The 24,937-nt window shown below is 37.5% G+C and overlaps 1 protein-coding gene across 1 annotated transcript in view; it reads right to left on the reverse strand.

Annotated features, from left to right (window-relative positions):
* The window catches only part of ERC2 (ELKS/RAB6-interacting/CAST family member 2), a gene marked incomplete at both ends in the record, with an annotated part of 442,749 nt that overhangs the window by 334,093 nt on the left and 83,719 nt on the right, over positions 1 to 24,937 (reverse strand). Inside the window, one exon of the mRNA XM_082322574.1 lies at positions 8,881 to 8,955. Within this exon, the coding sequence (XP_082178700.1) occupies positions 8,881 to 8,955 (75 nt within the window). The remainder of the gene's footprint in view (positions 1 to 8,880; positions 8,956 to 24,937) is intronic.

Consider the following 24,937-nt stretch of genomic DNA (forward strand, 5'->3'; position numbering starts at 1 on the left):
AGACACTCAATGAACCACAAAGAGCTTTCCCATATATCTCCATTAATGAAAGTACTCAGGATACAGAGTCATTTGCCCAGAAAAGTAAGCCATCACGTAAGAGTTCATTTGATAAATCATAGCACAGCTTGACCCAACTAGAAGCTCTGCATAGAAATAATCTATCCACACCGTCTTCGTCAAGTCAGAGCAATTGAGCTTAAGGTCAGGTTAATCTGAACTATGTAGGAAACAAGTATTTGCCTTAGTCATCACTGACAAGGTCTCTCAGGCCTTTGTGCTTAATGAAAGGGTTCAAGCAAGAGGACGATCAACAATGAGGACTCAGTCAGGACTTACTTGTGAGGACTCAACCCACACAAATCCACGGGACTCAACAGGCTGCATCCAAGGGTGTTGAGACAACTGGCTGATGTCCTTGCAAGCCCACTCTCTAGCATCTTCAAAAAATCATGGGAACTGGGGGAGAGCCCTGACAACTAGATGAAGGCGAACGTTGCACTCATCGTCAAGAAGAGTAAAACGTTAAATTTACAAGTCTTTATAAGATCTAATTCCTTTTATTCATGTGTAAATAAATTTACAATCAAACCCCGTTCCACTGAAAACATCAGAAAATCACTATACTATGACTGTAGCAAGCAGTAGAACACTGAAATAATCTCATTCAAAACAGTTAGTTGAAAATGAGCAACAGACTAAAAGCACGTTGCTTCTGTGAAAGACCATCCCCTGATTAGTTTTGTTCAATCGCACGATCAAAACCACAGTAAATTAATAACACCACTATACTGATATAGGTACATATATACCAGTTCAACTACACAGAGAGAATGGCTTTAAAATGAACAGCAGGATAAGCACTTGCTTACAGTCACACAAAGTGACCAGGAAATTTGTGTGAATCACAATCCTGGTAAATACACAGTCAGCTCCCTTCCAGATACTTCAGAAGTCCAGAATACGAATTTTCACTTTAAAACAAAACAAAACAAAACAACAAAAAACAAACAAACAACCAAAACCAAACCAAAACAAAAACAGTCATAAGACGACAGGGGAAAGAAAAAAGAAAAAGAAAAAAAAAAAGACTTGTTGAATTTTGTCTACTGCTAACATTTTGAACATGGGAAAATACATCTAGCCTGCTGCTGACTGCAGATTCATTCGCTTGCATCACACTGTGATATACCAGTTTTCACTGGCAGATGTTTCTGGGTTGTACAACTATGCAAATACACTGTGGTTCCTCTCTGAAGAGTTTTTCAGTGTGTTTTACTCCAGACAAGAGCTCAGTGATGTAACAGGATGTAAAAGTTTTCAATAAGAAATCTCGAGACAAAGGAATTTAAAATAGAAGTTGAGGAGAGCTATCTTCCATGACGGCAAACATACTTTAGAGCCATATAGGCAAAGTAACACACTTTGAAGGGGAATACCAAACCCCTTCCTGCATCTTACAAGTTTCCAAATTAACTGCATCCCCTTTCAGAAAAGGAGCTCCAGCCAAAAGAGGAAAAAGTGTCAGAATGCAAAGAAAACAAAACAAAATTCTTGGAATGTGAAACTTGCTGTTTCTTATCTTTTACCTCACTAGCTGTTTCTTTTCTGGAAAATGCCGCTTACATTACTTAGTATGTTAGTCTTAGATTATTAACGTGATTAACAGATTTCCAATAGCAGAGTCCTAAAATTTTTATTGCTATTTATCCATGGAATCAGTATTACTCGTATCATAGAGCAAAGTCTGTATGAATGATCATAAAAAACAAGTAATCTTCCTATTAAATGACCAGCCCTTCACATGACAGAAAATAAACGTTTTTTAAGATGTCAGCTGTCCTGTTCGCAAAACATTTTTCCATAAAGTTTTTTTAAAAAAAGAAGAAAGTAAAATAAAAGGTTGAGATGGAATGAGAAAAAGAAAGGGGAAGCATTCTCACTAAATCCTATCATTTGGAGAAATTGCAAGAAAAGAAAAATACTGACAGAAAAGAGAAAAAAAGAATTTTAAAAGCTATCGAGGCTTACACACAACAATAAATTATTGTAGCTCTCACAGATATTACAATCAAATCAGCTTGCTCCATCAGACTTCATTTTAGAAATGTTTTACTCCTATTATTGAAGATAAAAGCAAAACCTAAGCTTCACTGCACTTTAGAATGATTTCGCACTGAAATATATTAATACTTACATGACCTGTTATGACATCTCATCTGGGAGTAGTCCTCATCAAATCTCTCCAGCTGAGTCTTTAAGAGTCTGGCTTTTTGTACTGCATTTGTGTTTTACATGTTTGCAAATATAACATGGCAGAAATGATTTACAGCACAGACTGTTACACCCTTTGGAAGGTTTATACATCAGAGAATAACATTTAAGGTTTATGAGAAATAACTAACATAACTTTTGGAAGCATTTTCTGTACTTCTACTTTATCACAACAAGCTTGAACTCTCCAAGGAAAAGCTTATTTTTAATCAATCTCTGCATACTGTGATCACAGCTGTGTAAAAACTAGTTTTCCTGTCTCTAGAAAAATTGTCACTGTCAGGTTTGTATTAACTCTTCATTGTAACAGAAGCCAGAAATGTCACAAATTTTGAAGACTAAAATCTGTTTCAGAATAATTTATCAAAAACATCAGCGATGACAAGACAGAAGAGAAGCCAGACATCACCTTCATTCACAGACTGTTCAAGGAGTCAAAGGCACTGTTCCCTTTTGTAGGAACAATACAGGACTGGCAATCCTACAAATACACCAGACAGGCTGCTGCCCTGCCCAGGCAGCCTGGGAGTTTTCCGTCTGGACAACTGCTAGAAAGCGAGGAACCCTGTAGGTCAAAGACAACACAGACAGCCTGGAGCTCCCAGTGGGTACTGCCACAAGGGCGTTGGGTTGACTTACAGGATGGATAGAAAGTCAGATAGCTTTGCTTTCACTAAAAGTTTTGACAGAATAGGTACATTCCCATAAAATCTTCTGATTCAGCTGAATCAGCATTTTCCCACAGAAAACTTCAAGTGGAAAACTTTCGACCAGCTCTTGTTGTGGCACAGGGTCTGGCAATCTTTCAGAAACTGAAATAGGAACAGATGCAGCATTTCCTTCAAACCTCTAAGACTCATCCACATTCGCAGCGTTCTAACAAACTACATGGGTCTGTGTTAAATCACAAAGAAGATTCCTTTGCAGTAATATTAAGGAAGCAGCTTAGTATTAACTGGTACTAATAAACATCTTCTGAGTTCTACAACAATGCAACATTTGTGCAGACTTTTCCAGTCAGGCCCTCTAAATCTGTTAAAAGACGTAAGATGGTGCAGCAGGATTTGTGATCTAGATCTGGGTACTCACCCTAATCTAGCCCCTCCTTCCAGCAGTAACCAATACTTCTTCCTCATCTCCTTTATTAGAATAGTGTTGCAGATATTCTGTGAGAGAGGTTAGGGCTATTTCTATGCCGGACCTAGCAGAAATCCATCTCTTCTGGAACATGAAACAATTAGTATGTGTCCTGATGCTAAAGAAAATAATATTCCACAATGGAAAGGAGATTGTATACAAATGAGTTTCCACAATAATGTTTCAGGAATCTTATATAGCCAGTCCTTACAACAAGAGTGCTATAGCACATTTCCTGAACACTTGGCTGGGGGAGGAAGAAACAGTAGGGCAAAACATTTGTAAATAATACAGCACTGCAGTCTGTCTTACTCTGAAACGAAAAGTAATGAAATGCTACTCGTCATCATTTCAAATACCTGATAAATTTAAACTATGTCTGTGAAAAGTCTTGCTTGTAGGGCATTCAACAATCAATCAGAAGCAAATATTTGAAGCTTCACGTGTAATAAAACTTGAATTTAAATGCACATATGCACACATGCTATCAACAAACCATACACGACTACTCTTACTATATACTTTATCAATTTAATACAGAGAATATTCAGGTTTATTTTTGAAGACAAGGGAAAGTGAAAGTTCATGCAATCTTAACAATAAGAGTATGTTGCACGGCAAACACACATACACGCTTTTTTGGAACCAAACCCGTACCTGAAATACCAAAGCTGGATCAATACATAAAGATGGCTCTTTCTGCAAGTAAGGTAAACGACAAATATTTTCATTTACTTTACAGCTTACCATTTTTAAAGACTTTTTAATTCTTGTTGCTAGACTATATATATTTCAGGATGGTCAATACCCTACACTTAGAATGAGCTTTATGCCATATCTGTAGGCAACTCATTTCTGATTTTCTCTCTCAAGTAACATCACTGGTTTAAGCCAGAACTGTCTGAACAAGATCACAGAATCATAGAATGGTTTCGGTTGGAAGTGACCTTTAAGGACCATCTAGTCCAGCCCCCCTGCCATGGGCAGGAACACCTTCCACCAGACCAGGTTGCTCAAAGCCCCGTCCAACCTGGTGTTGAGCACTTTCAGCGTTGGGCCATCCACAATTTCTCTGGGCAACCTGTGCCAGTGCCTCACCACCCTCATCGTAAAAAAAAATTTCTTTCTTATATCCAGTCTAACTCTACCCTCTTTCAGTTTAAAACCATTGCCCCTTGTCCTATCACTACAGGTCCTGGTAAAAAGTCTTTCTCCATCTTTCTTATAAGCACCCTTTATATACGGAAAGGTCACACTAAGGTCTCCCCAGAACGTTTTCTTCTCCAGACTGGACAACCCCAACTCTCTCAGCCTTTCTTCATAGGAGCGGTGTTCAAGCCCTTTGATCATTTTCACGGTCCTCCTCTGGACCTGCTCCAACAGGTCCATGTCTTTCTTGTACTGGGGACCCCAGAATAGAATGCAGTACTCCAGGTGGGGCCTCACAAGAGATGAGCAAGTTTTGACCCGATTCACGCGCTCAGGAGTACTTCTTATTGATATAATGAAACCATGAGAAGTGTGTTTCCTTTTACTGTTTTTTATTATATTAATCAGTGTTAATCAACTTTGGATATCACTGATATTCAAAGATATCAGTGATCTGGCATTTGTCAGCACACAATATGCAAAGACGTATGCATGGGTGCAATGGCAATTAAAGGAAAGGATTTCAATGTACCAGCTTTATTTTCTGCTTAAACACACAAAGATTTAGGCATGAGAAAAAAAATGCTGTTCGATTACATATATCCATAGTCACAAAGTCGGAAGCAACCATTGCAACAAAACTAGCATGGCTTCCCATATAACACAAGTCATAAAATTACATGAATGCTGTTAGATATACACACCATATTTTAGTGTGCATTTGCTACCTCTAGCTTGCATGCACTGTATTGTGCAATATATTTATTTTCATTACTAGAGAGGACTTAATTCTTTTTTTTCAAATGAAGATCTGTCAGGTAGGTATATACAGACTGTAACCTCTTTGCTGTATCATTTTCTGTTTGTTAAACTACAGAAAATTAAGCTCCTAAAGTCATTCACTGTTTGGTAATATTTTTAAGCATTCTGGTGGCTCTTCTCTGAACACCATGAGCTCAATGATGTAACTCACGGTTTTCGGTAGATGTGCGCTTCAAAACTTTTACTCCTTTACTAAATCCAGGATATAGACAGCATATCTAGTATGCCCCACTTTCTAGAGAACGGATCTCAGAAAACCATTGTGGAGGGCTAGGGGAACAAACCAAAACAATCTCTTGAAAGCAATATCTACCATGGGATTAAGCAAGTTTTAAAAGAACAGGAGCTTGAAGGAACAGCAGGAGCATGTGGGCAAAGGAAGCATCCTGCCCTCCTCCTGTCCTGTGACTCTGCTTTCCAGAAGAAAGAAGGGCTGCTGGAGAGGAAGGTCTGCTGCAGGCAAGGGAACAGAGAGTAAAGAATGTAAGGGGAAAGAATAAGCAAGAGACACGGGGCATCTGGAAGCAAACATGTGTAAGAAGCAAAACTGGGAAGTTTGGAAGGAAAGGCCTGTGCAATGCATCTGAAAAGACAACAGATATCTGAAGAAGAATAAAGTAACAGAAGCAGGAGTCAAGACATAGGATGTGAATTTTCTGTCTTTTTTGTTTGCCCTTTTTTTTTTATAAGTATACAGAAGATGGAGACTGGTCAAGGAGGCAACAGTTATGCAGAAAATATAATTGCTGTTAAGAAAAGGCAACTACTTGCAAAGTTTTCAGAGAGAAATGAAGAGCACGACAGGACAGGAAAGGTAGGGCAGAAGAAAAACTGTTTAGGACAAAAAAAAAAAAATCACGTAAGAGATGGTAGGTAGGAGAAATGGGTATACTTCATTGGATGAAAGGGAGGGCTGACTGGGAAAAGGGACAGAAAGCATTCAGCAGTGGCAAGAGACAGAAGAAAACCACAGGAAAGAACAGAGGGATTTACGAAGGAGGGAAAGCTGCCTCCTGGCAGAGCCTGGGGGAGCCAGGGAGGGGACTCAGACAAAAGCTAATGTGGCGAGGGGGTGGAAGGGGCTGGGCGCAGGAAAGGCAAATGTATGCTGCCTGGAGCCTCTGCATGGGGGAGTGTACGGCCTCAGACTGCCATGTCAGAGAGCAATCTTCTCCCTCCTTCTACCCTCAACACTGTAGGGAAATTATTGCTTCAATGCTTGATCATTCAAAACAAATATTCCATTTTTTTTTCAAAACAAATGCTATCTGGATTAAGACAATTTAAATTTACTTGAAAACATTCCAAAGCCGGAATTTGTAACGCAAACTGCTGTTTAATCATGTGGATTTCAATGTCTTACGTTTGTCCCTTTTTCTTCTCAATATCAGGCCTATATTAAACAGGGCAACCCCAAAGGAGTGTGCGTTCACAGAAGAACGAACCGTGTGCCTCAGAGCCAAAAGGCAGCTCGGCATCAGAATGCTCCAGCAACACGATCACAGCCTCACCCATGACAAGTGAAAGCCCTCATTACAAAGATCAGATTTTTAGGAAGTGGAAGATCACACCACTCCCAGCTCTCCTGGGAGACAAACAGGAAAGACTTTACTGTCTTCAGAGACAGACGCTGTCAGAGTGGCTGCAGCTACAGTCACGTGTGTGTCATTCCTGTGTCACCTCCCCCCCAGTCCCCGTTCTTTTCAAAGAGTTTTGGTACAGGAAAAGGAATTGCAAATTATTTTGCAACATAACCTTTACGCTGTTAATAACTCACATGGAAGACCTTAAATTATTCTAACACACTATCTCTGTATCCCAAAACTTTTATAATTCTGAATATTAATAAAGAGAAACAAGTTTCTCAGCGGGTACCCTCTTTCCCATATACTTAGGGTAACAAGTTACTGCAAAACCACACATTTTAGATTTTATACATAGACTTCTGAGCTAGAATAAACAGGGATGGTCCAAGGCAAACACACATCAGAAGATGGAATACTGAAATTGATGAACCTAATGTGTTTCTCCTATAAGCCAAACTAATTATTATCTATTAAAAGGCAGATGCTGTATTTATGAAGTCCTGCTGTTGTTGTAACTGTGTATTTACCACAATGTTCAGACATGCTGAACTCATTTGTTCATAACAGAAGCACTGGCAAAATGAGGCCTTTAATTTGCACTTCCTTTTAAGACTGAAATGAAAGACCATCATTAATGTATTTCAGGCAGCATTGCCAACTCACAAATTATCTCAAGTCTCATGGTATTTTTCTTAAAGATGTATATTCCAGACCATAGAATTATGCAAAAATATCTGGTTTTACTTTTTAAATTATTATTTTTATCTTTTGTTATTGTAGGGAAAAAAGCCACAACACTTTAGTAATATTATATATCAAAAAGAGGAAACTATCAAAAAGAAGAAACTATATTCAGGACTAAGACAGGAGTTTCATCACATTTTGTCGTATCACTCTGCTGATACAATGAGTATTTTCCTTAGGTTAGATGTGAAATGATGACCAAATAACCACCAACAGAAGTATTGTTTTTAAAGACCAAAAAGAAAAACATTGGCCTTGAACAGTTTGTGTTTGCTTCTGTTTGTCAGTTTATTCCATCCAACTTGGCTCATCTGAAACTCCCTCGCCCCCCCTCGCCTCCCGACCCCCCTCCCCAAGTCTTTTTAAAAGTAATAATCAGTTCTCATTATTCAGCAATGCTGCATTTGATTTTTTTAATCAAGTCATATTAAGAAAACAGACTGGGAGAAAGAAATGCTAATTAGTCCTAGTTTCACAGCAGAACAGGTTGAGAAGCAAAAGGAAGCATTTAATGATTTAATAGTAAAAGTTATAAATCGAGGTGTTGTGGGGGAACCCTGGTAGGCAGCTAAGCATCACACGGTGCTCATTCACTCCCCCTGGGCGGGCTGGGGGAGAGAACTGGAAGGGCAAAAGTGAGAAAGCTCATGGGTCAAGATAAAGGCAGCTTAAGAGGTAAAGCAAAGCTGCGCACACAAGCAAAGCAAATTATGGAATTCATTTGCTACTTCCCATCGGCAGGCAGGTGCTTAGCTATTTCAGGGAAAACAGGACTTCGTCATGCATAACAGGTACTTGGGAAGACAAATGCCATAACTCTGAATGTCCTCCCCTCCATTTTATTGCTGAGCATGACATTCTATGGTAGGGAATATCCCTTTAGTCAATTCAGGTCAGCTGTCCCGGCAGCGCTCCCTCCCAGCCTCTCGTCCACCCCAGCCTACTTGCTGGCAGGGGGAGCAGAGGGAGGAACAGAAAGCTTTGGCTCCGTGTAAGCACTGTTCAGCAACAGCTAAAACATCAGTGTGTTATCAACAGTTTTGGTCCCAAATTCAAAACATAGCACCATACAGGCTGCTATGAGGGAAATTAACTCCATTCCAGCCAGATCCAGTATGTGAGTTCATGCTACAAAAATAACGTATGAGAAAACATGCAAAGACCATACCTTCATTTCAATCACTGTTTGAAGAGCCTTCGTCTTCGCTGGCTCAGGCTGAAGTTGGGTTCTTCTATGTAATTCCTGTGGAGGGACACGATAGAAATAAGCCTGACGACTCATCTTTCCATTATTCTAATCACTCATGTGAATTTATTACAACAAAATAAAAGTCTGATGATTAGAAGGATGTAACTCCAAATGCTACAGGTGCTTCCCTCTCTATAATCCCTCTAGCATCACTGCAGTCCCGATCTTATATTACAGTCAACTCTGACGGCACATGCGCTATTTCTGAAACCCCTATCAATAATTAATGTCAACGGTGACAAAGCCAGCAAGTAATTTCTCAGTCCAAATACAATGCTGCTGTTTCTGCCTAAACATCAAAACTTAATTAATTCAGTTGTGTTACTAATTCAAACACTGTTAAGTAATTTAAAATCTTTTACTGTAGTTTCTTCTTAGTTTTTCCTCTAATGTCTGAAATAAGCAATTTAAAGACATTATATTTTAATTTGACATTTTAAGGATAATAATTATATAGTGGGTTGACGCAGCACCCTCTACAGTAGCAATTACATTTCAGTTTTCACATTTTCCTACTATTTTTTATGCATCTTAATCCACAGGTAAAAGAAAAATAGATTGCATTTAGTTAAGACATACAATTAACAGAATTCATGTCTACTGGTCTTTATAAAAAAAGAGGATAAAGACAGCAGCACTCAGTCTCTTGTAAAACACAGTTGTATCTCAGTATCAGATATCTCAATAAAAAACTCACTTATCTACAGAGAACAATGTAAAGCTGTAATGAAACATCATCATTTAAGAATTTGATTATGCTTATACCCATCACACAAACTATCTGAGCAGTTTATTAGGAAACAACACCAAAACAGGACAGATATAGTCCTGTTCCTAGTCCTTTAGAGTCCTTCCCCTCTAAAGGACTGGACTGCCAAGTAGATGTCTTTCTCTCCCTGTTCTTTCTACCCCCGCGCTCCACATAGACGTTTTAACTAACTTTATAACCATGAAAAATACGTTCATGCCTGGTAGGCTGAGAAGCTAGGTTCATTCACCACAAAGACATTAGCTGACTCCAGAACCCGAGCTATTGTGTCTTCCAAATTATGCCTCTCCTAGCTCATCCTCATAAACTGGGGGGGAATGACCATCAAAAAACCATAGCACTGTAGGTTCTAATTATCTTTATTCCGATCTCTCAAATACACTTTTCTTGAGTGAAGCAAACAATATACAACTTGACAATCAATTGATAGACTAACAATCAAAATATAATCAACTATGGATTGCGCACATTTATTATCCTGCCCCACCTCAGCCTATCCTAGCACATTTCTGGGTCTCACCTACCTGATAACCACAAGCTTTAAAGTCATAATTTTTTTGCATCACGAACTTTCAATCAGTTTCCTGTTCCATTTAGCAACAAGCATATTGCTTATCAGTGACTTTGAGGAACAATCACTCTCTAAAGACTATAGTAGGAGTCATTTGGGGCATGATGTTAAATTAAAATCTACTGATAATAAACATCTTTATAAATAAAGACATTAAAAAAATTGTGTGGCCTAATATATTAAAAAATGAAAGAAGTTAGTCACGTGTGCTCCATTTAACTGAACATAGATTACTTAACTTGAAATGTAGTATGATAGGACATAATACCAAGACACCCATCCTGAAATTGTCAGGTTTGGCATGCACTTTTGGTTAAAATAAAAGAAGCTGTTCATAGGTAACAGAACATTTTATGTATACAGAAATAGATCAATACTTATGATCTGTAGGATTACAGTAGAGTAGCCAAGTTACGGTCAAATGGCTGGTAAATTAAGACCATTTAGATCACACAAGTTTGACCTCATTTTTCAGACTCCTCTGTTTGTTCATGATCTTAGCCCACAGACATCTGGGGGCACGGGCAGTTTTTCATTCCCTGTTCGTGCCATAGCTAACAACGATACCTTAGTCAATGACTGAAGCTCTTGGGAACCCTGGCAATATAAAGAAGAAGAAAAGGTTGGATATGCTCCGTCTTGCCTATTCTATTTTGCCCACTCTGCTGTTTCCATAGAAGGGATGCACAAAAACATAACGGTTAGATAAACTGTTAAATTAGATTCTGACCTGACATAGCCTATTGATATCTTGATAAACCACAGCACTGCCTGCAAGAGTCAGATTAGGGGCACGTGCTTGAATGCATACCTGAAGTTAAGTAGGTCTGCATGCTTTTTTATTGCATTAAATATATTGCAGGTATATCTATGTATATTTAAACTACCTCTAACATACGACAATGGTGAATTTCTAATTTTGCACTGGGCATTTATAAAAAAGAATATCTGAATGGTCCTTTTTCCTAGTTGTTTTTTTATTTACAACTAATTCTCCACATTATAAAAAGAAAGAAATCTTTGCCAATCACCTATACAGGGAATCTCTCAATCACCACCAGCTGTTTGTCTCAGACAAAACAAGTACCTTCACTACACAAATGTTTTAAAAAAATAAGAGTATGTCATAGATTTGTCATATAGTTCTACAAAAGTCATGGAAAAATAGTTGGCCAGTCATACCACTATCTGATCAGCAAAAATTACAGCTAATTCTAAGACCAGACTTTGCTCCCCAAGGCCACATAAACTGAGTTGGAGTATAAGCAGGATTCCACACGTTACCCAGGGAGACAAACCAGAGTTTCCACCCCCCTAGCCAAAGATGAATAGACTGCCAAAGATGAGTATTCCTAGATGTCTATCATAGCATGAAGCCTTGCCTCATAATACTTTTCCTGTTTGCTTTATGAATCAATCTGATGCTGGCTGACTTAAAAGCTTTTCTTCTCTATCCCTGATGGTAAAATGAAGCAGACTTTAGGATTCTGGAGAAGATCAGAAAATGACTCCCACTTTATTATTTTGTGTGGGTTTTCTTCCAATCAGATTCAAACGTTAGGAGACTCCCACAAGGCTCAGTTCTTGAATTTTCTTGTTCTATGCACACATTTTTTCTTTTGGGGTACCTGATTCGGGGCTGTACTTTTGGGGTACTGATTCAAAGATACTACCACTGTATGTGCATGATACCTTACACTGATTGTTTTACTATCTGAAGTCATCTGGAGGGTTTCAAGTTTGCCTGAACAGCTAACCAAGAGATATTCTGAACATTTCATGAAGTCCTTACAGCCTAAGGAAACCAGATTTTTATCCATTACATCATTTTTGGAACGATGTTGCTTTGTCTTTTTAATTTCTTTTAATAAAAAGCGCTGGGAGCCTAATAAAACCCTTTAAAAAAAAAACATCAGGGATAGTTTCTTTTAACCTGAACTGTATTGAATGGAACTCTTGATACTTATATCCATAATAAAGTACTTGTGCCATCATCTCTGCAGCCATCAAGGTCTATACTGATAATCGCTCAGAGATGTAGTTTTATGAAATTACACTTTCATTATATTCCCTATATGACATCTGTATCACTGCAATTGCTAGTAGTTCTGAGTAACCACTTTGCACATACAAATTAATTATAATTCTGCATAATCAGATACCCACACCTGGGATTTCATGATGATGTTTAGTTGTCAAAATGATTAACACACTCACACAAAATTGACAAGTAATCAGATCTTTTTCTTCACGTTAAATTTACTGTAATATTCTATACTTTTAGACCAAAATGAGTCTTAAACCAAAGCTGGCCATTGCTTTCTCCTTCCACATGTTTCTGGGATATTATGGGCGACATCTTGTGTAACTTCAGCACACAATTTTACCACTAATTTAAACATCAAAAAAATCCCAAGAGGAGGCAGTTTATATCGTATACTTCCTAAAATAATAGTGGAAGATGAGTCCTGTTCTTTTGTTCAGAAATCAATAAAAAGACCTTGCAAGGTTTTATCATCATCGACCGGTATTTAAAATCCGCACTACATAGCATACTGAACCTAATACTAATTAAAACCCAAACAAAACTGCTTTTTTATCCCAGCTTTATTATAAGACACTTCAGCACTTGGCTGCAGGAAAGCCAGGGTGCTGCAAACTGATGCTCCTTTATTCTGTTTCTGATGTATTTTATTAAGGTTCCTAAGACATCAGTGACTCCGTGTTGTTCTGATTAGATCAGACTGAGCTGAAACTCTTAAATAAAAGGCTACAACCAATGCTGTTAATGCAGTTCAAGGTTTTACCTTCTATTTGCATAAAACTTCCTAAAATAGCATAACACGAAGTGCTAGAAAGAAAAGGACTTTTTCAGAAAAATAGGTTTAGAGATAGTATCATGAAAGTGTCAGTGAGTGCCTGCATTGACTGATAAGCTTCTACTGATTAAAGAACAGAAGGAAAATGGAATTGTAAACCAGAAGATTTAAAAAAAATAACAAAAAATTCAAGATTTGTAAAAAATAAAGATATAATAGGAACAAAGACATCAGAATCAAATAACCATCAGAAGAAGAAAGATGGATGATTAAAGATGGCAGCAACTATACCTAAAGGCAACATAAAAACAGGCATGAGAAACCATTGTGTCAGTAAATCTAGCTTCTTGAATTCCTAGGTAAAATGTAAAAATCTGTAAATCACAGTAGGCAATAGTATAGGAGCTGCTAGTTCTCTCAAACACCTCAAAGCAGACTGCTTCCATTCTCCTGGAAAAGAAAGCCTTGGTATTGCTTCTACGTGACCAGCTTGTCTGAACTTTAAAATTTAAATCAGCAGTATATTAATATTTCAATCAATTATTTAAGTAAAAGCACAGCCACTTACCTAAAGTATCTAAACAGTAGTGTTTCTTCAGCCAAAAATACCATCAGAAAGACTGATTAAATTCTATTTAACCAGTATACTACAAAAATGTAACATATTGGAATTAATTTATTCTTCACATATAAGCTTATCTTCTCTTTATTGTTTTCTAACCCTTCACGTTTACCCCCAGCCAAAATGGTATCATAGTAATTTAGATGAAGGTATATTTACAAAATCCTAATCAAACTCTCTATCTTTCTGGAAACGATAAACTGACAACACTGAAAATTTCCATGTCTGGCTCCAGCGTGTTGGGGAAAAAAAACCCAACCCTATTATTAGGAAGGATTCCAAAAATCACATGTTGGTCATCTTTTAAAAACCCACTACCACAGGTATTTGAACTCTGTGGGAACTTGTTAAAGAAATTTTGTGAAATCCTAACAAATTTCATAGTTTGACGAAATGAAAATGTAGATACAAGCCTATAAAGTGAAAAATTACGGGAAACGATAAAGATTTGATAGCTATACAAGTTCTGTACTAGAGGAAGAGTTTCTTTGTAAATTAGGTGTATTTAAATTTATTAATTCTCACAGTTAAGCAAACTACTCAGATGCTCACCTAATTCTCTCTCCGTTTAGCATTTTCAAATAAGCAGGCAAATATGAGTTTGATGAATACAGAAGAATATAGGAATAAATTGCACGAATTAGGCACCACCAACAAACTATAAAACAAAGATCACCAGTCCAGCACTGCAGACAAGTCTAGCAATAATCTCATTGGCCTCAGTATTACTCTTGAACAACGATTCTGACACCACTCCTGGCCTACATTAGAAAACTTGGGTGTGTGAAAAAGGGTAGGAGGGAGGAAGGAGGAGTTTTTACACCAGGATAAAACCACTATATCGAATCACTAGCCAAAATATTTCTTTACAATGATGATACTTGCATTTATTCCTGAATTCATGCATAAAAGAAGGGCTTATGATACGTTTTACCAATATGCCTAAAGACAGACTCTAAGGAAAAATAATCTGAGCATTAGGAAACAGGTTTCCTTTGACTTGTATGTCAAAAACACCTTAAGCTACCATGTATGTTGTCATACTGGAAGTGTCCTCTGGCAAGAGACCACATATAAAAAGTTTCAAGTGAAAAGGCAATTTGTGTATGGAGCTTGAAATGCATGTGGGACAATTTAGTTTCTAATTGAAAGCACATAGAGTGTTTCCTGAAAGGAGCTACTGAAACCCTACTTTCACCAGAATTCTTGAAAATTTATTTCTTTTCATTGTAGAAGGAACAAAATATCCAGAGGATCATTTCTTTTTTTGCCCAATATCATTAATCTTTTTTCCTCTCACCAAAATTACTCTCTCTTTGGCATAGCAATTTTTTTTTAAAACACTAACAAAGTTTTGTGGTCATATTTGTGGTGTCCCTCAGGGGTCTGTATTGGGACCAACACTATTTAATATCTTGATCAATGACAGAGAGCGGGATCGAGTGCACCCTCAGCAAGCTTGCGGACGACACCAAGCTGAGTGGTGCAGTTGCTACGCTGGAGGGAAGGGATGCCATCCAGAGGGACCTGGGCAGGCTGGAGGAGTGGAACCTCATGAAGTTCAACAAGGCCAAGTGCAAGGTCCTGCACATGGGTCAGGGAAGTCACCAGTATCGCTACAGACTAGGTGATGGATGAATGGATTGAGAGCAGCCCTGCAGAGGAGGACTTGGAGATACTGGCAGATGAAAAATTAGATGTAATTATTTTGTAACATAATTATAAAGATTCTGTTACATGACAATGTGATAACTGTAATGTCAAAGCTCTCAGTTAACAAAATTATCTCCCCTAGATATTCAGACAAATTTCATCCCTACCTTCTCAAGTAGTTCACATACGTGCAGGTGAAAGTGTCGGATCGCTGGATCAAACTAACGCACAAAAGGATTGCCTAAGCACTATATTCTATACCGATAGAAGTTGAGTTTTTTAACAATATATCATATAAGCATTGATATTCTTTTATTAGCTTTTTCCACTACATACAATTTGAGTGTGCAATACAATATTATTTTGAAATAAATAAGTGTACTTTGTATGGATGACACAGTAGTAAAAAGGATCATTGATTAATAGAAATTCTATATAGCTGTTAGCTTATGCAAATATACGACAGAGAGGGACATGAGAGCACTAACCTAATTCTGGAAAAGAGATGGACAATTTTTCACACAATTTGGGTGTTGGGGTTTTTTTGGGGGGTGCGTGTTCTATTTTGTTTTTAAGAAAAAGCTTGTAAGCAACACTGAAACAAATATTTCCATTTTGTTAAACTATCTTTAAAAACCTTTAGATGTCTAAAGCAATCAAAATTTTTCAAACTGTTAAATGAAATGTTTGGGAAAAAATATTTGAAATAGCTTTTTTTTTTCCATTGCCTTTGATCTTTCTCAAAACAAACAGTTAGAATGCAACTCTTTAAAGAAAGCATGATGTTTCTTAACCTAAAACTAAATTTTAGGCTTGCCAAAAAAATTCACCACACCACCACCCACCACCCCCACCCCCCCCCCCAAAAAAAAAAAAAGAGAGAGAGAAATTATTTTGCATTGACCTTTAAAAAAAATAATCCCATTTTTGGATCTGCCAGAAACTAAACCAAATGCAGCAATTCAATGCAGATCTACTTGTCAGTTGAGACTCACCAACCAAGTCAGTCTTTCTGAGCAGGGGAGAGGCAGGGGGTAATGTCTCAATATTTGAGAATGCAGAACACTCATTTCACTCCGAAAAATATTCTGCAGAAGAGCCTGAATGCATCATTACAGGAATACATTTAAATCAGAATATTGTAAAATAGAGTTGATTGTATATGAGAATATTGGAGTGAAGGAAACTCAACACCAGTGTCATCTACAAAAACTAGTTGTGATGTGTTGCTTGCCACCTATACCGTGCGCTACCATAACTACAGAAAAGAACCATTCAAGTCACACAGTAAACAACCTGCACAAGTAGTTATCACCCAGCTGAATATTTATCATTCTATGAAGTCTGTCAAGAGTCTGTTAAACTGAAGTTCATACCTCAGCTCACAATAATTAAAAAATTTAAAAAAAAAAAAAAAAAAAAAAAGGAAGAAAATCCACTTAGCACCTGCTCTGATTCTTCTTCCATTGCCTGGGAAACAAAGTGTTGCTTGGTAACTTGAATCCATCTGTTCAAGTTTCCTCTTTCAGTCTTCCCTTTTTATCAGCACAGAAAACCAGCCCTGAACTGAAAATCTGATCAGAAAAAAAAAAAAATTCTCACTGCATAAAAGATGCTACAGATCCTTATCTCCATTAAAATTATGACAGTTAAAAGTATCTGATACTGTCCCTTCAAAACAATGCCATTTCCCCTATCAGATTTTTTTTTTTTAAAGGTAAAAAAATTTCTTTGTTTTCTTCCTTTTTCTTACCTCAGGGCAATATGAGCAGCAAGACACCACTTCCTTACAGAGTTTAGAGACTGCATCTTCTGTGTAATTATATGCTGAATATCTACAGCCCAAGGGCTAAGGCACAGATTACAAACTACTTTGCTGTGCATCAGTACTTATAATAAATACTGAATGCATAGGTATCATAGATATCTAAAGGCTTAGTTTTCTCTAAAGATGTAAATCAAAAGAATCTCCACTGAAATAACTGGTATTATCTGTTGTGATTAAAATCAGACCCTAAAGGAGGATTTTCAGAACTTTGGGAATCCATGTGATGACGTAAACAGGGTAAGACTGGAAAACAGACAAATGCCGAAAAACGACGTGGTGATGTAGGATACCAAACTCTGTACAGAACACATTACCACATGTATTAAAAAAAAAAATCCCACCACTTTACAAACAGAAGCGGTAGCAATGACAAACCAGAGTTATCTAATGCTTTCCATGTTTTACATCTTTGGGCACCAAACTTACCTTCGTATAAATATGGGGTTTGTTTTGGTTTTGTAACTTTTGGAGCCAGATTTGCCCCAGAAGGGCTGAAGACAACAAGGTATAGTTTCAATAAATAAAAGTGCTTTAACATACTGAGAAAAAAACCTACATGCTATATATTATCTGATTTCTACATCTATATTTTCAAACTCAAAATCTTGGAATTACTGCTATTTTAAACATTTTATGTCATCTTTGTTTCAAAGTAATGGCAGAGTCAGCTCAAGGCTTCTCAGAGACACACTTGTTTCAGGAGATCTTTAGGTAGAAGTAAGGAATTGAAACGGAGTAACAGGCAAGGGCAGAGGTTTAATGCTGCCTTCTGCTATTCCCCAGGCCACCCTTCTTCAGACGATCGCATTTTCCCTTTTACGTGGAGCACAGGACAATGCGATGCCCATGGCCAGCCTGGAGGTACTGCAGGGACTCAGTTCACACCCTCGAAGCAGCAGCTTTCTCTTCCTTACCGCTTCTCCCTTCTCTTGAGAAGTCTCATTCACCTTCCTGTTCCTCTCATGCTTCGGGGAGCAAAATGGGGCTGAACGAGCAAAGGAAGCACTCCTTTTAGAGTGTCAAGGAGGGGCTGAGGCAGGAATCTTTTTCACAGGAAGGGAGCCACCCGACATTCCCAGCCCTTCCCTACACCGCTGAGGAGACTGGAAGGCTTTCTAGCTTAGAGCAGATGATTCACAGTTTCACAGCATAGACAAGGGCAGGCAGATTACCAGCAAGGCAACTGCCCGCTCTGCCCATGACTTGAACAAGCTAGAGAGAATAGACTGAGTTCAGTTAGGTTTAATAATTCACGATTCACTGTGGGGTCCCAACACGGATACACCTAAATGTACCCATTACCTTTTTTCCTCTTCATACCGTAGTAACATTTTCATTTTTAACAATCTTTATCTGCTTTCACATACTCTAGTACAGGAACACACGTCAGCCGACACTGCGTCCCTAGCCCAGTTTGAGCCACCTACTATCGCTTGTACATTGCAATTAGAACTTAACTGACCCAGTATAAGGCAAATATGGTATGTACAGACAAGATGCCATCGACCCTTCTGGGCTCTGGTTCAGGCACTTCCTAAAAAGTCCTGGATATCTTCTGCAGTACATAAACTGAAATTTTAAATGGAGTTCTGTGGTTTAATTAAACCCTGTTGTCCATTAAAAATATACCTCTTCTTACAACCACCTTAAAAAAAAAAAAAATTGGGAGCACAATTTGCAAAAGCTAGTATGTTTTATTACTCTTGCTGCTGCAATGTTTTGTGCCTAAACATCCAGCTTCCTAATATGCAAAGTATGTGGCTACAAAGTAAAGAATTGCAACAATGCCGTTTACTAATGTGCAATTAGGTTTAACAGATTCAGACCAGAAATAAATTGATTGGTCTGAAAGCAGACTTTTCAAGCACAGTATAGCCTTAAATAGAGTAAAATGTAAATGATTCTGCTGTGAAAGATCATATCATGAAGATGTCAAAATGACTGCAAGAACAGCACCACCATTTAAGTACAAAGAACTTCAAGCCAAAAGATTATTAGAGCACAGTGACATAATGCTTTGTTGAATAACTTTTTCAAAATAGCGTCTGTGGAAATCAGAAGAGTATGATAAACTTAGTTGTTGACCCTTCTTATAATGTACATGCAAACTAGTGGAAAAAAGTAACAATTACACATGCACAATCATCGTTTCTGCAGCAATTGTAACTCAGCCCCCTACACCAACTTCTGCCATTTTGTGGCCCTGTATGGAGAAGGAGGGCATACACAAAGATATTTTCATACCACAAAAAGCATGCTATAAATGTGTAGCTGCAAACAGGATAACAGTCATTTTCTATCAGGTCATCCAAAGGTCAGGTTTAATTTCCTTCCAAGGTATGCTCCAGCAACTGTTTCTACTAAAAGCTTCATAACCTAATTAAAAAAACAAAAAAACCCACAACAAAACACTACAATTTATAAAAACAGTTGAAAAGACATGAAGAAATGAAGATGGCTTGTCAAATACAACAAACTTTCAGAAAGCTAAAAGATTACTACCTATATCTTATTAAATGGTCTGTTCCTTATAGATTTGTTTCTGCTCATCAGTTGACTGCATATGCATATTCATGAGATCTCTGTCCCACAGACGAACTGAAGAATATGTAAAAAGCAGATGGGTTACAGCCATTAAAAGTCTCAACTTAGACTTTTTGACTTTGGACTTCCAGTCCAGTTCAATAAGACCTATCAAGACAAAAATGCTTTCTGGATATCAAGTCATCGTGTAACATTGACTAGATCCAACTACAACACCATTCAGTAATCTGAAATTTTTTTCTGCACTGTTTACTACTCACCAATACACACCTTTCCCCTTGCAAGATTTTATTGAATAGCATTATTGAATGGACACCTACATGGACCTTTATACACCTGAATAAGTTTCACACGATCTTAAGCATAGACATCAGTATCAGAATACCAGTTATTATTCTGCAAAATGAGTATTTTTAGTCATCAAAAGTGGTAATCTTCCCACTGTATGTAGGAAACGAGAACAATTTATTCAGCCCACAGCCCCTTCCTTTCTGCCTACTGGACAGTTATGCCAGCCTCCACACTGCTACCAGTTCCCTGAAAAACTTGCAGCCCATCAGCAATCATACGACCAAACGCACATCCATTTCATCAGTAAAAACACAGACATTTCCCACACATAAGCAGGTACATCCTGTCACTAAGCCATGCCAACAGCATTTGATCATGCATTAGATCTACTTCTCATTTTATGGTGTGAAGATAGGTCAGAAGACACATTGAGCGTTTCAGATGGAGCTACATCATCTGCCCAGTCTAACTATTGCACAGCCCCGTAAGTCCCACTTGGGAATGGTTTCTTTATCAGACAGTGAAAGTCAACTTACAGATAGCCCATTAGGGACACCTTATATGCCAGCAATAATCAGGACCCACAGTTTTTACAATCCACAGTGCTGCCTCCTCCTGAGATCAGGAAAGCCCACGCAGTGCTTCTCTTCAGCTTAATAGCCTCCGAGCAGCAGAGTGGATACGCTGCGCTGCTTCCCAGCGGAGTCAGGGAAGTCTGGCACCCTGGGAGGCTAAGCTGTGCCACACTCATCACCCTGCACGGCTATCTAGTTTGTTCCATTTCTTGCTCTCACCCATGGCTACACAGAGAGCAGCAGGAACCCCCTCTAAAGGTCTCTGTGACATTGAAAAGGACGCCTTAGATGGTTTTCCCTTATCACAAAACTGAGATTCATTCTGAACTGAGAAAGTAAGCAAGTCATTTTAGGATTACTGGCCAGTATCAAATCTAACTTAACCACAGAATCACAGTATTAATAGTGATATATACCTTTACATGATAGCTGATTCAGGTTATTTACTTACACAAGTTGGATGAACATTTCTAACTCATTTACTTATGAAAATATTTCTGAGCTGGAGCAATTAGTTTTATGCCATTTTGATTCAATTAGCACAGGTCATTTTACTAGTAATTCCAATGACAGGTAAATGTTAATCATCTCATTAGCAAACAGAGATTTGTCGAACAGAAACAGAATTCTCAACATACTAAAAGAATCATGTTAAAGTTGTCTCAGTCAACAAGCTGTTTCTCCAACACGTTTGTCTTAAACTAAACGTATGCCGTGTAGGAAAACTACTAGCTAAAATTCCCCTCCAGAACACTTTCTACCCCCCACAAAAGAGCCAAGCGCATAAAATACCTTTGATGTAAAGGAGAAAGGATATACAATACATGCTACTATAAGCAAAATGGCCAATAAAATTGTTGATCTTATTTCTACATTCTAACTACATGTCAAAGACTGTATTTATACGACTGTGAAACTACCTTCAGATTGACAAACAAATTTGCAAGAGCACAGGTTGGCAGAAGAACCTACAGTGTTACTATGGAGATTTGCATTTGTACAGTTCGACTTAAAAAGAGCAATTAACTTTGGAAAACACAATCTGTTGCTGAGAATCCCTAGCCACAACAAGAACAGCAAATCTGAAAAATTCCTTTTCTCTATCTAATTATCACATACTAAATGCATTAACACTTCGGAGTCTATATTGTTGATAAAGTTGGCATAATGAAAATTTATAGATAAGCATATACCAAGTGAATTCCTTCTATAATATTCTATGACCTAAAACTCAGAACAGAAAACAGAGCAAGCCTTAGTCTGTGTGCCGACACACAGGCTATAATATGTATGATAATGAAGGAGAACCACCCTTTTTCCTTCCTTTTATTTAGAAATTAGTTTCAAAATATAATACATCTCACTGACATATAAATAATGTATTTGTAGAGCTCTTTGAAATAGCTGAGCAAAAGGTGCTACACAAGGAAGAACTACAACACAGATGGAGTAAAATTTCACTCAACATTTGCTTTACGTGTTGCCAATTCTCCACTATACAGACCACTGTATTTTAGGGGATGAAATAATTTTATTTCATTATTTAGTCTTAAGCCCAGTTTTTAGAATATAAACATTATTAACTCATTGATTATCATGTTAACAGAAAATTTCTATGCTCTGAGGCTGCGATAGGATATCACCTCTTGCTTGAATATATTTATGCTTTATCCATCCTTCAATCCATCCATTTTTCTTCTGATAGTTCTCTCTTAGGCGTTAAGCATCTGTTAATGCTGACGCTTCTCTTAGGGATTCTGTAACTCACAGTGACTATTCTTTTATTTTTCATACTACCTTCACGCTACAGAGCAAACATTGCAACCTGATTTAGTCAGTTCTCTCAGGTTCATTTCTTACAACTCTTCATCTTAATGCTGCCTGAGATGTCGCATTTCACATTTATTTCATACCTATTACTTAAGTTTTTATGGGCTTCGACAAAGTCAGTCCTAACAATCCTTTCAAACGTGGTAGTTCACTTTCTATGCCTTCCCAAACCTCCCTATGGGGAATTTGGTCTGTGCCTTCTGTAAATCACTAGGGAGCCTGAATCTTATATTTCTATCACTGGTTTAAGTGCATGCTACTAATTTACCATGCCAAATCTTCAGTCTAGGTATAAATGCCATTCGTATACGTTCTACGTTTTTAATTAGCTACTTACCATGCATTTAGAAGCTCTCAGTGAATACAGAATGCACAATACTGTCACTAAATGACAAAAAAAAAAAAAAAAAAAAAAATCTAGTAACTTACCTAGCAACTCTACAAATTGATAGATTTTTCTTATTTACATATAGCAGTAGACTCTTAACAACTATTACCCAAGCTCTGCTTGGCACAAGATAATTCAAAACAAAGAGTTATAAATAGTTCAAGGGTTAAAAACTGTAAGATGTAGGCTAACTGTACAAAGAAGAGAGAAACCGTGTAGAGTAAGAACTGAAACCTAGAGAGTATAAAAAGTTACCTGGTGGAAACTTGCCAACTACATAACTCTGTTGACATATTACAGAAACAATTTATTTCATAGTTTACTTACTCCATTGCTTCTTGGTTAAATACTATCTAGTTATTTACAGCTCTCTATGGACTCTCCCAGTAGAGTCTAGAAGATTTTCTAGGCCCCCATGTCTTACCACATAACCTCCATTTCCAAAATCACTTCTTCACATATCCTGCCAATTGATGGACTTATCCCACAAACGTCAAAAACTCTTGGCATCAACTCCTACCTAACAGAAATCTCTTCAGTAACAGGTCCGTAGTCAGTACCTCAGCACGCTAAAAGCTCCCTTTACATACATTATTCATTTTCTATTTGGATATCGGTGTGTGTCGTTATTCAGAAGACTGAATTTCAAGGCTGAATTTCAGCAGTCAGTAGGTCTCTCTGAACCAATGGTTTGACTCTTCCCTTATTTACATCAGCGTAAGTCAAATGTAATACTAATCAATGATATCACTCTGCAGCAAAGTCATTGCACATGAAATCCTGTGCAAGTCTGTTAAGCATAGCAGAATAGAAAAAGATACTATGAGGTATCTTAACATTAGCTTCACTATATTTGGAGAGAATAAAAAGGAAATGGATATAATCTTTTCACTTAGTAGCAAACATACCAACAATAAAACATCTTTATAAGTTAGATCTCATATGTGTACTTGTCTTTTTCATTATTCAACTCCTCCATACCATATCTCTGTAAGCATGGCTTTGGAAGTGTACCTTTTTATGACAAACTTAACACCAAAGTTTCTTTGCATTTGTAATAAAAACATACTTAAAAATAGCTATGTTTTATATACTTTTATTGTAAGCTCTTCATCTTATTGCAATTTTGGATGATAGCATTTTCTTTAGAACAGTTTACAACATAGGGAAATATTGCTAAAGAAAAAGAAAAGAGTGCAACATAATCCTTTTTTCGCAGACTTCTTCTGATCCTCCTATTGTCCACGTTTTCTAGGAGGAAAACGGTGGTACACTGGATGATCTCATCACAGGGGTGATCTAAGAGAAAGAATGGTACAATGGTGCTTTAATTTTTTTTACAAAGCAATTAGGTAAAACGATTGTGATTCTGTACTTTGCTTCATTAATATAGATCATGCAGCATTCTAAAACACAGCTACTATATAGTCCTCGTATCAAATGGGAAGAATTACGAGCCAAGAAACTGCATCATTACCTGCCTCAATTTAGTCTTTCAAGCTGGGATCATCAGTTTCTTTTTCTGACCCTTCTCTTATGCAATGCATTTCCTACCAGATGATAAGTATCTGCAAGACAGGAAAAGGAAAAAAGAACCCTAAATTGATTTGCAGCTCATATCATCATCCAACCCCTTAAAACAAAAGATAAACAGAGAAATTGAAATATGATGATAAAGTAAATTTAATGGAAAAAAATTAGAAAAAAAATTATTCCAAGATACATGCAAAAATTGTTAGTTCTGCGATCACAAACATAAATAGGAGTGTGACTGACAAATAATTCATTCACTATAGCAAACTTACCACAGAAAGGCTTGTAGGACTTCTGTGGTGCAGTGATGACCAGTACCCTGTGTTCATCAGAAGAAGTGGGCCACCCTGAAGGCCCCCTTTTAGTTCTTCTGCTACACCCCGATGTTCTCCCCATCTGCAGATGTATGCATACAGAACAATCCCTACATACAGAATAAGTACCAATTTATGGGGTTCTTTTTAATTATCAATGACTGTCTCACAAAATGAGAAATGATCAAGTTAACGAGGTTACTTTTGCTAAGAAAACAGAACTGAATGTGGTTCAAAAT

This window comes from Platalea leucorodia, assembly GCF_965183815.1.
Source record: "Platalea leucorodia genome assembly, chromosome: 9".
In the NCBI taxonomy this organism is placed as follows: domain Eukaryota; kingdom Metazoa; phylum Chordata; class Aves; order Pelecaniformes; family Threskiornithidae; genus Platalea; species Platalea leucorodia.